At 44.1% G+C, this 13759-nt stretch overlaps 2 protein-coding genes across 5 annotated transcripts; one reads left to right on the top strand and one right to left on the bottom strand.

Annotated features, from left to right (window-relative positions):
• Window positions 1–2150: 2150 nt before the first annotated feature.
• LOC136451625 (phytanoyl-CoA dioxygenase 1-like) lies at window positions 2151–11097 on the top strand. Of its 4 annotated transcripts, none has more exons than XM_066452465.1 (14): window positions 2151–2644; window positions 2825–3232; window positions 3340–3558; window positions 3648–3754; window positions 7090–7333; window positions 7480–7601; window positions 8015–8075; window positions 8362–8430; window positions 9094–9212; window positions 9293–9440; window positions 9532–9676; window positions 9761–9847; window positions 10302–10419; window positions 10822–11097. In XM_066452465.1, the coding sequence occupies exons 5-14, from the start codon at window positions 7279–7281 to the stop codon at window positions 10843–10845; spliced, it is 948 nt and encodes a 315-aa protein (XP_066308562.1). In that variant the 5' UTR covers window positions 2151–2644; window positions 2825–3232; window positions 3340–3558; window positions 3648–3754; window positions 7090–7278; the 3' UTR covers window positions 10846–11097. The 4 variants fall into 4 exon arrangements, with proteins under 4 accessions (XP_066308562.1, XP_066308446.1, XP_066308500.1 ...); XM_066452349.1 differs by having other exon boundaries at window positions 3648–4346; XM_066452403.1 differs by lacking the exons at window positions 2151–2644; window positions 2825–3232; window positions 3340–3558; window positions 3648–3754 and adding an exon at window positions 6697–6857.
• Window positions 11098–11493: 396 nt separating this feature from the next.
• On the bottom strand, window positions 11494–13112 carry LOC136475145 (phospholipase A2 homolog 3-like). The gene is made up of 4 exons (XM_066472703.1): window positions 12754–13112; window positions 12561–12609; window positions 12338–12460; window positions 11494–12224 (listed from the first exon to the last, which is right to left on the bottom strand). The coding sequence occupies exons 1-4, from the start codon at window positions 12874–12876 to the stop codon at window positions 12052–12054; spliced, it is 468 nt and encodes a 155-aa protein (XP_066328800.1). The 5' UTR covers window positions 12877–13112; the 3' UTR covers window positions 11494–12051.
• Window positions 13113–13759: the final 647 nt, after the last annotated feature.

Genomic DNA, 13759 nt, shown 5'->3' with positions numbered 1-13759 from the left:
GTGAGATAAAAATATTATTCGGTCGTTAAAAAGTACTACTGGAGTAGTTCGAGCGAACAAAATTTGTACTCGTCTGATCCTAAGGGCTAATTTGAAAATTCAAATCCCGCTGGGATTCTAATTTTTTCGAGGGTGGAAAATCATGGGAAAATAATTTGAATAATTATTTAATTCTTCAGGGAGGGTTTTCCTTTACGAAGGGTTTTCCATCCCTGTGTGTGTCTTCCCCTTTCTTTCAAATTAGCCCTAAGGTAGATAAATTTATTCACAATCTCTACTCGTTGAACATTTGCGACCAATCCTCGAACTTGACACGGAATATTATTTTATTCTTCTAACTTTAAAAAAATACTTTTGATCCCTAAATTTGCTCCATATGCCATGTTATTAGTTCTCAACTTAGAAAAAAAACCATTTTCGATTCTCCAAACCTGACCATCTGTAAACACTAACTCGCACTAGAATCGCTCTCTCACACAATCGAATGATCACTATCAAGCATATGTGAGATAGAGGGCTCCTAAGCACTCACAAGCATGGACACAAAGTCCCCCAAGGTGCTCAACACTAGCCATGGTCAAGACCACCTTCTATTTATAGCCCCATGGGCTAAACTAGCCATTACCCCTTCACTGGGCGTTTTTCGGGTTGACCGGACGCTCCGGTCAGATCAACCGGACGCATGACTTGCCACGTGTCATCGGCTTCAAACACTATTCACCCTATCTCAACGGTCAAGTGATGACCGTGCGCAGCTGCTCAAGTGACCGGACGTAGCAACCCCAGTGTCCGGTCGTTTCCAATAAGGTACCAGTCGCGACCGGACGCGTCTGGTCGGTCACGATCGGACGCAGCATCAGCGTCCGGTCCTTCTCCAACTTTTCTTCGTCGTCTACATCACCGTACGTCAGCCTGACCGGACGCACCCTGCCAGCGTCCGATCACTTTCAGCGCCAGCGTCCGGTCGAAGACCGATGCCAGCGCACGCTCTGCTGCCACTGATCGGACGTAGGACCCCAGCGTCCGGTCACTGCGTGACCAGCGTCCGGTGCACTCTGTGAGACCCCTATCTTTTCTGTATAGGGCGTCGGTGGAGTTTCGAACCATTCTCACCTCCGTTCCATCGTCGTTGATCCACATCAACTCCAACTTCACCTCCTTTATAAATGTGCCAACACCACCAAGTGTACATCACTATGTGTATGTGTGTTAGTATTTTCACAATCATTTTTCAAAGGATTAGCCACTCAACTTGCCATGCCACTTAATCCTAGCGACGATGGAAAGTTAGATCATTCGAGTGGCACTAGATGACCGATATACAAACAAGTTTGCCCCTCTTGATAGTACGGCCATCTATTCTAAACCCGATCACAAACTTCTCTACACACCTATAACCGGTGAAATAAAATACCCTAGGTTATACCTTTGCTTTGCGCATTCTATTCCATCTCCTCCAATGTCTATGCAACGCATACACCGACACGATCAACAATGATATGATCCACTTCATATAATCACATGATCATATTGGTTCATCGATCTTGACTTTACTTGTTTTTCACCGTTGCCTTCGTCCATCGGTGTTAAGTCTTGCTCAAGCTTCATCGCTACGCGCTCCATCGCTCCAAAGCCTCCGACTTGTCTTTCACGCTTGCAACCGGTCCATCAAGCCAAGTCTTGTCTTGATCTTCTTCACCTTGATCACATGACTCAATATCATGTCTCATGTGCAATAAGCTCCTTCATCATCACATGTGTGAGCTTTGCAACATCTCCAAGCCATTTTCACCTTCATGACATATGTTGCTCACACATATGTACATGTGGACTAATCACCTGTGTATCTCACATAAACACAATTAGTCCACCTAGGTTGTCACTCAATTACTAAAATCACACTAGAACCTTTCACCTGCACCCTTTCCACTCAATGTGAAGGTGATTGTGATGGCGAAGTCAGCGAAGGAGGTGGTGCCGTGGTGGGCCGACAAGTAGTTGCAGTGGTGAAGGGCGAGACATAGCAAGATGTCGAAATGCTCATTTATGGACGGCCCAACAAGAGGCGTACATGTTGAAAATGCTTTTGTCCTAGGTGCATAAAGATCATTTCACATGATTGCCCGCCTCTCCCCGTACGATCCTGGGTCTAGGCCGCGCAATCACCGGCAATCTCCCGCATCCCGCAGCAAGGAAAGCCCCGATCGCGCCTCCATCCCCGACGTGCCTGGATCATCGGGGTCGTGGATGGAAACCCATCCGCGCGACATTCGCGCCTTGTGACGGTGACCACGACTCCGCTTTTTCCCTTGTGACCCATCCGCGTTCGTGGTGTTGACGAGAGGCGAACAGGGCGATTCCCAACTCCCCTGCCAGACATGGGCCGCCACGCCAATGGCACGACCCTGAGCCCAGCCTGGCTGCCACCGGACTCCCCCGGCCCCTGCTGTCCACGCTGGCGGCCTCCAACCAGGCCGGCGGCGGCATGGGAGACACCCTCCCTCCACCTCGGGTCACCGTCGATCCCTCTGCCCCGCAGTCTTCGCCCTGCCCTCGCCCTCACCCTCGAGGCGGTGCGTCCTCGCCGGCGACTCCCCACATCAAGTCCTCATCCGCCCCTTCCCTAGCGGTGAGCACCCACTAGGTATGCCATCTCTTCTCTTCCCTTCCTGCTGTACGAAACTGAGTCTCTTCTCTTCCCATACCGCTGTACGAATCTGAGTACCCATTAAGCTATCTATGGTTTTAGACCCAGACCCTAACGTAAGCTATTTTGATTTGGATTGACACAATTAATTTCTCATTACAAGTATATATTATTCAGGAATGTGAATGCTAATTGCCCCGCGAAAAAATGTCATTAGACGAACTCATCAACCTTGAGGCACCTTGCGAGTCTGACGCGAATGTGGTGGAGCCTCTGGCTTCTGAACTTCAAGCAGAAGGGGAAGCTGGTGTTTTGGGTAGTAATTGGATCAGAATCCATCTGCTAGGTACATGATCTTGAAGAGGGGTAAGTGGAAGATATGGACCTCACAAACGATGATGTAGTGAATGGAAAAGAGTAGCTATACAGACTGAGACAGTAATTGGTTTCGAGGTCAACCTGGACAAGGGCCATGCTGCTGAAAATGCATCAGTTTATGAGTGAAACGACATCTCTGTTCAAGAAAGGTGTATCCTCTTGAATGGAATATTATGTATTTATGCTAATATACATTTGCAACTGCAGGTGTGTATATTTTCTGAAGAATCATTTATTTCTTTGGATGCCAAACCATTACCGGAATTTGGTAATTATCCATGACTCAATTTTCATGTGCTTTTTGGGGTTTGCAGGTAAGTTCATGCTAATTGCATTTCTACAGGGTAAAGAAAAGGCTTAGCAGATCTGAGCTGGGAGCTAGGCAGTGTGTGTTGAGGTTGTGCCGGAGGCACATGTTGAAGCTGCTTCTCGCCTCCTCATAGAGGAGCGCACCACCGCAACAGCAAGCAACCCCTACGTAATCCCTTGTGACAAGGCAACAAGGGCTCAAGTTATCCCATATGCTATAGCCAGTACGTACTAACCACAAATGGTCTTCGCTTCCTTAAATATGCTGTTAATTTTCATTGACTTCACTATTTTTTTCTTTGCTTCGGTGGAGGCTGAACCATTATCTTCACCAAGATGAATGACTCCGCATTAGAGCTTTCTGGTCTTATTCCTGAACATCGTTCCTTATATGGAGATGTTGTGCAATGCCAATGTGAGGTGAGTTGTCGAAACCTGAAAATTCTAACTCTACAGTTTGTCAATATCGTTCTGTTTTAGCAATCTATAGAAAGCCAAAAAGATATTCGTTGGTTGGTGATCATATGAAGGTAAACACATAATTTGATTGCTTGTCCCCCCAAAACTGTGTAGTTTTGCTGTGACTTACTTTCTATTTTCTAGTTGCAGAACAGGGCATACGTTTGTTGTTGGTGAAAAAGATTGTAGTGATTTGATTGCTTCTGCTGCTTGGGAAATGAATAGATAAGCAAGCTTTGTTAAAGATTTGTCTTTATTCTATAAATCTTCATCGTCCTGAATATTTGGTATCTAATCGTTCTTTTAATAAGCAATTCAGTTAAGTTTACAATGATGATAGGTATCCCTCCATGCTCTCGATCTCTCTCTTGCGCGCAACTATTTTCCTCTCAGCAGTCCATATGGCAGTCTGCCAATCAAATCTGAAGGGGCTTGTAGCCATTGCCATAAAAACTCCCGGTCTTCCAGACTTGCATTGATGCTGCCCTCGCTGTAGCGATCTCCACCCTGTAGTATCTCTTTTATATTGAAGGAACCCCAGAGATAGGAGAAGGTGACGCCCGAAACTATCATCTCCCTCTGACAAACATAAGTGGCATTTGACATGTACTATGCAAGTGGTCTCGAAAATACTACTTCATAACTAATTAGTCTATTATAATATGAAGAGACCCGGTAACATTTATCATATTATCAAAGTATTTCTCAATATAATCTGTACATACCATTTCCATATGTCGAATCCAAAATTCATGGAAACAATGATAACCAAAAATTAATATTTCAGTCTCTTCTTTAATTTTTAGCTACATGGCTTATTTAACCAAAGACAGTTGCTTTTATCATCTTTTTTAGTGATTTTGAAGTTTATTTGCAATGTCTTGTCGTATTAGCAAAACACTGAACTTTCAGTGCTCTGTTCAGTGCTGTGGAGCAACTTTCAGTGCTCAGTTCAGTGCTCAGCTCAGTTTATTTGCCTTCATAACTCACCTGAAGTCACCAGTGAACCTCAAATTGGCAACCTATAAGTATTACAGTCAGTCTTAGTTAATGAGAATCTGTATGGCCCATATGCATTTAGAGTTTGTAATAGACAGTTAGCTAACTGAATGCTGGATAGTGGATGCATCCATCATCAGATACCAGCACAATTTAAGGTATTTGATTTTATTTTATCAGGTTGGTTGTCGAGAAACTAAAACAATCATATTGTTTGTTGCACGAGAAAATGAAATGGCCTTTAGTATAACTCAACTTCTAAAACAGAGAAAAATTGTAAGTAATAAAAAGGTTGTGAATTTTAAAAATAGAGAAAATAATTATCAAGAAAGAAAAAAGAAATTAGCTTCTCCCGTCATGTGAAGCCACCTGCTGGAAGTTGCTATCGCTTCTTGATGATAAGAATACCTACCTTTTTGTTACTTGTGCAGTTGTGCTTCTTTATGAGTTGCTTTTTCAGTTGTACTTGGTTTGTACCTCAACCATCAAAATTCAGTCCTTACATTGTTGTATAGCCTGCAATTTCGTACCATCTTATCTACAATAATTCATCAGGACAGGAGACATGAAACCTAAAACTGAATTTTCATGTTGCATCTTATGGTTTGTTCTGAATTTTGATTGATGCAAACTTGCCTAAATGTAGAATCCTTAAATGGTCAAAATTGTTTGTATTGTGCAAAATAGGATTTAGCAGTCTGTAGTCCTTATATTAACAGATCAATTAGTAGTTATAGATATTTAACAATTTAATCTATGAATGTTTAGCTCATGGGAAAAAATATAAACGTCTTTAAAAATCTTAATTAATTGTAGAGATTGAGAAGGGGTTCAGTGTACCACTAATCTTAGGCTAACACATTCAATTGGTTGTAGAGATAATTTGCAACATGAGTATCTGGATTGATTGCCCTCAACTTAAATAGCTTCGGGCTAAAACTGATTAATATTCTTTCCTTTAGTACTTTGCACCTTTGCATCTAATTTTGAAATATGGAAAGATTATTCAAGTATGCATATTTAGAATAATTTTGCAAAGATTTTTTGGTGGTTTCAATGTTCAGAGCATTTGGAACTCTGAATATCCGATGTGTAATGAATATACGATGTTGCGTTGAAGTGGCCATTTCATAATAATTGAGTCATTTGTTTTATTGCAACTTACAGTTAGAGGTGACTATTTACCGAAGTTCAGACTGTATTTATTTTTTTGCTTTGGATATTCAGAAATTCACAGAGGTTCAGTACTTCAGTTCGTGTGCTCTATCAGAGGTTGTAGGCGGTAGTTCTAGATATTACATCACGACAACCATATAGCAACAGAGATCCGAATTGCAATAGTCAAAGTGGTATAAATATGCATGTGTTGGATTAAATGTTATCCATCAATCAGATGAATCTCTCTGAACACACGGACTCTTGATACTATCTCACTGAATTGTTTATAATCTTTGAATCTTATCGGTGTCCTTGTGGGATCAATTGTATTTTAATCTCTTATTAAATCATTGGGCTGATAGAAAGCCATGATCAGATTTGAAATTGTCACACATATTGATTTGAAGAATATTAAACATGTTAGCATCAAGAATCTTTAAAATTTATTTTTTTTCTTGAATTTTCCGTCGGCAGTTCATGTATGTACTCTGAACATTTCAAAAGTTTCATTGAGCAGTGCCATCCTGTAAATTTCATTGAGCACTGACATGTAAATTTGAACTTATTCTCACTGTTCATGTTTTAAGGATCCTCGTGTAATATTGATAATTGACTCCAAACCAAATATTGGAAACATCATGCTTGAAGTATAGTTTTTTTGGATAATGGTACAACATGTGCTAATATTTATATTATCGTGGTATTATTTTTTTTCGTTGTAACACATGAACATAACCTATGTACAGGATGGTATGGAGATATCGTGAAACTTATTCGTGGATTTATTGGCGCACGAAATAAATGGATATTGGAGATTTCTTCTTAACGATATAAAACATTATCTTAACCGCATCACGAAAAAGGTCTATATGGTAGAGTTTGTGAGCCTCCGACGCCACGCTCTCCGGTAGTATGTTAATGTCACGAACTTTGTTTTTTTAGATTAAATGTCACTTTAACGTCGTTATTTAATTTTACAGTATTATTATCTTATCGTGTGATCAGTATATTTTTAATATAAAAATTTAGCTATCTCGTAACAACGCAACCTAGGAACCATTAGAATTACAAACACTTCGATTATCTAAACCGTAGATTATTCATATACTGCGCCTTACCAGAAAATCCCGATTAATCAGATTATAATCGTTTCCCACACAAACGGTTCCAACGGGGCCGACTGGCCGAGGATCGAATCGCTTCGTGCTGTGGGTCGTGGGAGGCTAGGAATCGCCTCCTAGCAGCGTCGGGAGAAGAAGTTCCGTACCCTTCACTCCATCACTATTCCGGTCAACCTTCTCCCCTTCCCTCCACCTCCGCTCGCCGCCATGCCGCCAGCCAGTAGCCTCGCCGCCGACCAGCTCAGCTTCTTCGAGGCCAATGGTGAGCGCACCGGCCGCTTGTCCACCCTCAGGCCTATTCCTTCGCCCTCGCGCTCCTGGTATCCCGATAACCGGCGGCGAATGTCGCTGCTCGTATAGTCGTATCGAGCTGAAACCCTAACTCGTTATCGCGTTGGTTGGTTCCAGGGTACGTCGTGATGGACTCGTTCTCGAGCGCGGTGGAGGTGCGGGAGATGCGGGACCGCATGGCCGAGCTTGTCGCTGGGTTCGATGGCGCCAGCTCCGCCGTCTTCTCCACCAAGGATCATGTACGCCATCGGCTTCGATTGGGCCAGTCTCGGTTCCTGCCTTTGTTGCGCTCCTTTCCGGGCGATTTGCGAAAACGGGACTCAACATCGGTCGATTGCGTCACTGGACCCACATTCATATACAACCACTTGTCATCCACCCGAGTGTCATCGTAAAGGAGTCAATCTTTCGAGTGTCATTTTTGCAATTTTTTCCTCTTTTCCTTCTCCATATACACACCCTGATGCCGGAGCACCTACATCTCTATCTTTTGAAAATTCTATTGCTGGGTTTGAATTACACATATGTTTGGTTTACATTGCGCTATTTTTTGTTGTTTCAATTGGTTATGTTTGTAGCCTGTTGCCGTTTATAAATAGCATATTGTGCATACTCAGATTTAGCATAATTGGTATGTTGTTTTCCATTGCAGCGGCAGTTGAAGGATGATTACTTCTTTAAGAGTGCAGAGAATATCTCATTCTTCTTTGAGGGTACGTGATTTGTTCCCCTCAGACTAGTAGGAATATGTCACAATTCTATTAAATCTATTTTACGAACTAGGAATTGGTACTGCCTTGGACTATGTGAAAATAGCTGTACCTCGCTCTACCGACTTAGTTTATTGTTTCTGTACCTTTACCTATGTGAAAAATTTTAATTGATAGTTGATACTGAGATTTTCTATCCCCCCCTTTTTTTGCTCAACTGGTTGACAACATTTTGACAGCTTGAGGGCCTCATGTCTTTTTTTTTTCTTTGACACTATTTCACTCACAGAAAAGGCGTATGGAGATGATGGATGCTTGAAACAGCCAAAAGAACTTTCAATTAATAAAGTTGGGCATGGTAAGTATGGGCATGGTGCTGTCACATTCAGCTAGAAAGCATTTATACCTAGTTTTCTTTCATATGGTGGGCTCAATCATTTTTTTCAATATCGTGCCCCCCTCCCCCCTCCCCTCCCCTCCCCCTTATGTGCATACTTTAATTTGGCCAGTAAATAGGAAATAGTGGTGGAAACACCCTGTTTCACTAAATATAAGAAAATCATCATCACCTTCTGTTATTGTAGTATTGTACTAACAGTATGTTATTATACTTCTGTGGCTCTACCCAAAGATGATAAGCTATAACTTCTAAAGAGATTCCACTTTTAAACGACTTTCAGAGTTTCTTCTGGTGGTAATAATCTTAAAAATAACAAATTTTGTTGCATTTAATTCAATTATGTATGTGCATTCTAAATGCACCACTGTAGACTTATCTTTGTTATAGATGTTTGTAGTTCGTGTAATCTAGCTATCTTAAATATTTATGTGCTTCAGTTTGTTTTGTAAAGTGGTGTTATGTTATAACTCCCATCATTTTTGGATAAACCTCCCCTATTGTCTTCAATGTTGTGAATGTATTATACAAGGCATTCAAGAAAAAATGGTATCCAGTCTGGCCTGAAGTCCTGAAGAACAGGGCTTGAGATATCTTACCTTCGCCATCTTTCCTGATATGCAGCATTACATGAACTTGATCCTGTGTTCAAAAAGTTTTCTTTCTCGGAGAGTGTTGCAAGCTTGTTCTCTTCTTTAGGCTACAAGAGGCCTGCAGTCATTCAATCTATGTACATCTTTAAGGTAGATTTTTTAGACTCTACTTTTTGCTGACACTGTATGCTATTTCTTAATTTCTTATTGTTTTTTTTTCTTTTCGATAGCAACCAGGTATTGGTGGTGAGGTGGTGCCACACCAGGATAATACATTCCTTTACACGGAACCTCGAACATGCACAGGGTTGTGGCTTGCACTTGAAGACGCAACGATCAACAATGGTTGCCTGTGGGCAATTCCAGGATCACACAAAAGTATTTCTTTCACACAAATACTTTATGGCAAAGAACGTCTTGAAAGGCAGGACTGTCTAAGTTTTCTTTTAACTTTTGTGTTTTGTATTAGAGGGTTTGGTGAGGCGTATGGTCAGAGATGAAAATGGTACACATTTTGATCGCCCCTCCCCAGCCTATGATCAGAAAGAATTTGTACCGCTGGAAGTAAAATCTGGTGCTTTGGTGGTTATACATGGAGATCTGATACATCAGAGGTGGAATTCTCCTTTATATTACTAATGCTTCCTACTTGTGTTGTACTGTTTCAAGTTAATAGTGTTTTGGCCTTTTGTGTACAGTTTTGAGAACCTTTCTCCAGCGTCAAGACATGCATTGAGCTTACATGTAGTTGATACTGAAGGATGTGAATGGTCCAAAGACAACTGGTTAGTTCATAATGGCACTATTGAAGAATTATTCTTTTACTATACTGTTTTGATTTTCCTTTACGTCTAAAAGGTCTTGGCATAATTGACTAGAAATGCTTATAAATTATGTCTTCAATCTTGGATGGGATGTGGCTAGCACTGTTTCCCTTCTGAAATCAAGCTTGTGACAACTGCATAATTATCTCATTGGTAGGTTTCATATGATAGTCTGCACTTTTCACTAAACCAAAACATATTAGTGCTTGGTAACTCCATTGACAAACAAAATAACACATTTTGTGCATAAAGTTGCCGTTTGCTTATTAGGTTTGCTCTGCAACTTATTAAGGTGTTGATCTAGACACACTTATGATAGTATGATGTTTCAGTTGACAATGTTGCTCTTCAGTGAGTTGATAATAGTGGTAACAGTAAAACATGGGAGAACTAGGTTAATAAAGGGCGTATCCAGTGCAGAGAGCTCCCGCTCTGTGCGGGGTCTGGGGAAGGGTGTTAGTGGCAAGCCTTACCCTCGCCTGTGCAATGCGAGGAGACTGCGACTCGAACCCGGGACCTTCCGATCACAGGTGGTAAGACTCTACCGCTTGCACCAGGCCCGCCCTTCTTTGATTATGAAACGAGGTTAATGTTTCAGCAATATAGATACACCCATCTTTGATTATGAAACGAGGCAACTACTAGTTTGTATGCATTGCTGAACATGTACGCCTCATGCCCACGGTTATGATGAACATAAGGGGGCTCAAGATTATATAAATAGTGATTGTGATTAAAATTCCAGTATTCCACTATATATGTCCATTGTAAATGGGGACCCACAAGTCTATGGACCCATCCTTATAGACAAGTCTATGAACCCATAAGGCAAGTGCACCTCCGTCCAATCTGCTCTAGCTTCGCCATTGATGCATATTGAGTGTTGACATTGGTTTTTTCCTTTGTTTTTCTAACAATTTCTTTTGTTTTATCAGGATACAGAGGAAAACGGCTCCTGAACCTCTTTATGTGTCCTAGCAAAACCAGTTACCAGTAGTGCAGTAAAACAACAGAGATTCCCAGCAAGTGATTTGTGGATCGCTTCTTTGCACAATAAAATAAAATGGGGGAATCAAGCTGGGCCATGCTGTTTCCGTTTCACCTGTAAACATGTAAATTGTAAATACTCTTGCTACTGTATTGCCGTCATTGACATATTATGTTTTGTTTTATGCATCCAATAAATCTCCAGTTATTGGTACTACACAAGCTTACTTTCCATTCGATCATGGAACGCTGCCCTGCTCTTTGGCGCAGGCATGCAGCCGCTGCACGCTCTGCTCTTCATTTTGTTCTTTGGCATTGCATCACATTTGTAGTTTTGGTCATTCCTGACTGCTGTCTGCTGAGCTTATGAGGGTATGACCGTATGACGGACGCTACGCGCTACTAGTTCCAATGTTTGTATTTGTATGCATCCGAAGGATGGACTTGACAGCAATGTGTGGACTATGGACAACGAGATAGCATCACTGGAGCGTCGATGCCAGACGATCAGTGGGCGCAGATTCCCTCCGAGTCTCAGGAACAAACAGATCGAGCGATCATGAAATCGTTCCGGCAGCAGCACGTACAAGATCCTAAATCAAGGTTCATCCATCACATGATGATCCTGCTGAGTACACACTCTGTATTATTCGTCATTTGCAACAACGCAAGCTACACACGTGTGTAGAGTGTAGACTGTCCAAGACACCAAAACCAGCATGAGGAAACTTTCTTTATACTTATACGGTAGGTAATACAGTGTGATAGGGACACGAGATGCTCAAAACCAAACAAGCTTTCTTTAGTAATCTACATACATACAGCCGGTTCGTTTGCTCGTATACGATCGTAGATTATAAGCTGAAATAGTATTTTTCTCTCGTACTAAACCAGCCAGCAATAAATAATCCACGATCGTTTACGACGAAACGAACGGGCTGATATATCTTGTCGTCAGTTTAGGCCGGGCTGACAGCCTGTGGGAGCTAGCCAGCTAGTAGTAGCACTAGCACACAAACCGCCATGTGAGCCGACGACGCAGCCCCGGGCCCCGGCCAGCCGTCCAGGACGCCACCACCCCTAAACCAAGCACGAAAAAGATGTATCATCCACCAACCGCAGGGCGCAGGCCGCAGGCTGCTGTTTACGCGCGCGCCCACCACGGCCGCCGCGTGCGGCTACGGCTTGTGCAGCACCCTGCCGGCGACGACGGCGGCCTCTATGACGACCGAGATCACGTCGATGACCTCGTCGATCATGCACTTGTTCCCGTCGAACGTGGACGTGCCCTCCCGCAGCCTCGCCAGGCAGTCCAGCAGCGCCTCGTTGCAAGACGTGCTCAGGTAGTCCACTGCATACATGGTACGTATACAACAACGCGCGCAGCCGCCGGCATCAGCCCACGTTCGTGCTAGCAATTGAAGATGCATGATGACTGGAGCTTGTGTATATAACGTAACGTACTCTTTGCCTGGACGCAGTTGTCGTGGTGCATGCAGCAGGCGTCCAGCGCGTCGCACGGCCGCTCGCCGGGGCAGCCGCTGTACAGGATGCCGCAGTACTTGCCGTACCGCAGGAACGGCGCCGCTGTTGAGTGGCAGAAAATCATGTCGGGCGCTTAATAAGTGAGCGATCGATGCAATTACGAGGAAATAAACGGTGGAAGAGACGGGTTAATTGTACGTACTCGTGCAGTGGTCCGACTCGCACGTGCGGCTGCACGCCTGCTGCTTGCTCTGCACGCGAATCAAAGAGCACAGTTAACAGGGGTGTGGAGCTAGATTAGTGGGCAACGACGTGCTGCGTACGTGTGCGTACGATGAGCATGATGAAAGGCTGAAAGCTACTCCAAGCATATATAATTTAGCCTGTGTACGTACCGCGCCGTCGCCGGCCGACTGGATGCCGATGTTGAGCGCGGCGGCGGGCGGCGAGAAGAGGGCCGCGCAGACAAGGATGGTGCCGACCACCGTGAGCCGCCTGCAGGAACTGTCGCGCTCCATCCTCAGGGGAGCTCGATCTAGAACGAAATCTCTCCGATCCCACCGCGCGCGCGCGCACTCTCTCTCGGTCTCTCCTTGACGACCCGGCCCGGCGGTTGGCGAGGAGTCTCGTGACGGCACGGCCTGCCGTCCCTGGCGAGACGAGATTATCTAGGGGAGGGGCGGCGAACTGGTCTCAACTGCAGTCGCGGTGCGGGCTTGTGGCTGGCTGGCGCTGATTTACAGGGGATGTGGACAAAAGCGGGGGGAGGTGAGTGAAGATGGGGGCGTGGCGGGCGCGCGTTTGGTCGTATTCGTCCCGTGAGCGGACGGGAGCACGGGGCCTTGTTCACGGGCGTGCCAGTGCCAGTTTGACAGCACACGGCCGCCAGGGACAAGGGACGCCGCGCTCCCTGCTGTGACTGTGCCCTGTGCTGCTGTGCATGCACCAGTAGCTCAGCCAGCGCAGCATGCACAGAACCAGTGCGATGGGCCGGGCCGATGCCGTCTTTGGGGGTTCCTTTCGGCGGAGAATAAACGTTTTGTTGTGCTCACGGGCTCCGAGCTTATTTTAGGGTTTTTGTTTCTCAGCAGTCAGACGGACGTACGCTCTGTCGATCTATCTATTTATCTAAAAATGCTATGTAGATCCGCCATTGCAGTCACGCTGCGTGGCAAATGCGACTGCCACGTAAGAGAGCAAGGAAGAAATAGTGACTAGTGTAATGCCCGTAGGGCTTAATACTTAAGATCTGGATCAATATTACTACGGGAACGCCCCGTTCCTCCAACTACAAGTATATAAAGCGTAACCATGTCTTGTTCAGAGATCAAAGAGCATATTTAACTCTCTCTCTCTCAACACTAGTACTGCTATATTGATGTACGTGCGTATAGAGAGAAA

The sequence above is a fragment of the Miscanthus floridulus genome, chromosome 1, assembly GCF_019320115.1.
Source record: "Miscanthus floridulus cultivar M001 chromosome 1, ASM1932011v1, whole genome shotgun sequence".
NCBI lineage: Eukaryota > Viridiplantae > Streptophyta > Magnoliopsida > Poales > Poaceae > Miscanthus > Miscanthus floridulus.
This window is presented reverse-complemented; position numbering and strand designations above follow the sequence as displayed.

What these genes read in the sequence shown, in the direction of transcription:
- LOC136451625 (XM_066452465.1), top strand. Translation starts at nt 7,279, where the DNA reads ATGCCGCCAGCCAGTAGCCTCGCCGCCGACCAGCTCAGCTTCTTCGAG. An exon ending in CAGCTTCTTCGAGGCCAATG is followed by an intron (nt 7,334 to 7,479) that starts GTGAGCGCACCG and finishes GGTTGGTTCCAG; the next exon opens with GGTACGTCGTGATGGACTCG. An exon ending in TCTTCTCCACCAAGGATCAT is followed by an intron (nt 7,602 to 8,014) that starts GTACGCCATCGG and finishes TTTCCATTGCAG; the next exon opens with CGGCAGTTGAAGGATGATTA.
- LOC136475145 (XM_066472703.1), bottom strand. Translation starts at nt 12,876, where the DNA reads ATGGAGCGCGACAGTTCCTGCAGGCGGCTCACGGTGGTCGGCACCATC. An exon ending in AGTCGGCCGGCGACGGCGCG is followed by an intron (nt 12,610 to 12,753) that starts GTACGTACACAG and finishes ATTCGCGTGCAG; the next exon opens with AGCAAGCAGCAGGCGTGCAG. An exon ending in CAACTGCGTCCAGGCAAAGA is followed by an intron (nt 12,225 to 12,337) that starts GTACGTTACGTT and finishes CCATGTATGCAG; the next exon opens with TGGACTACCTGAGCACGTCT.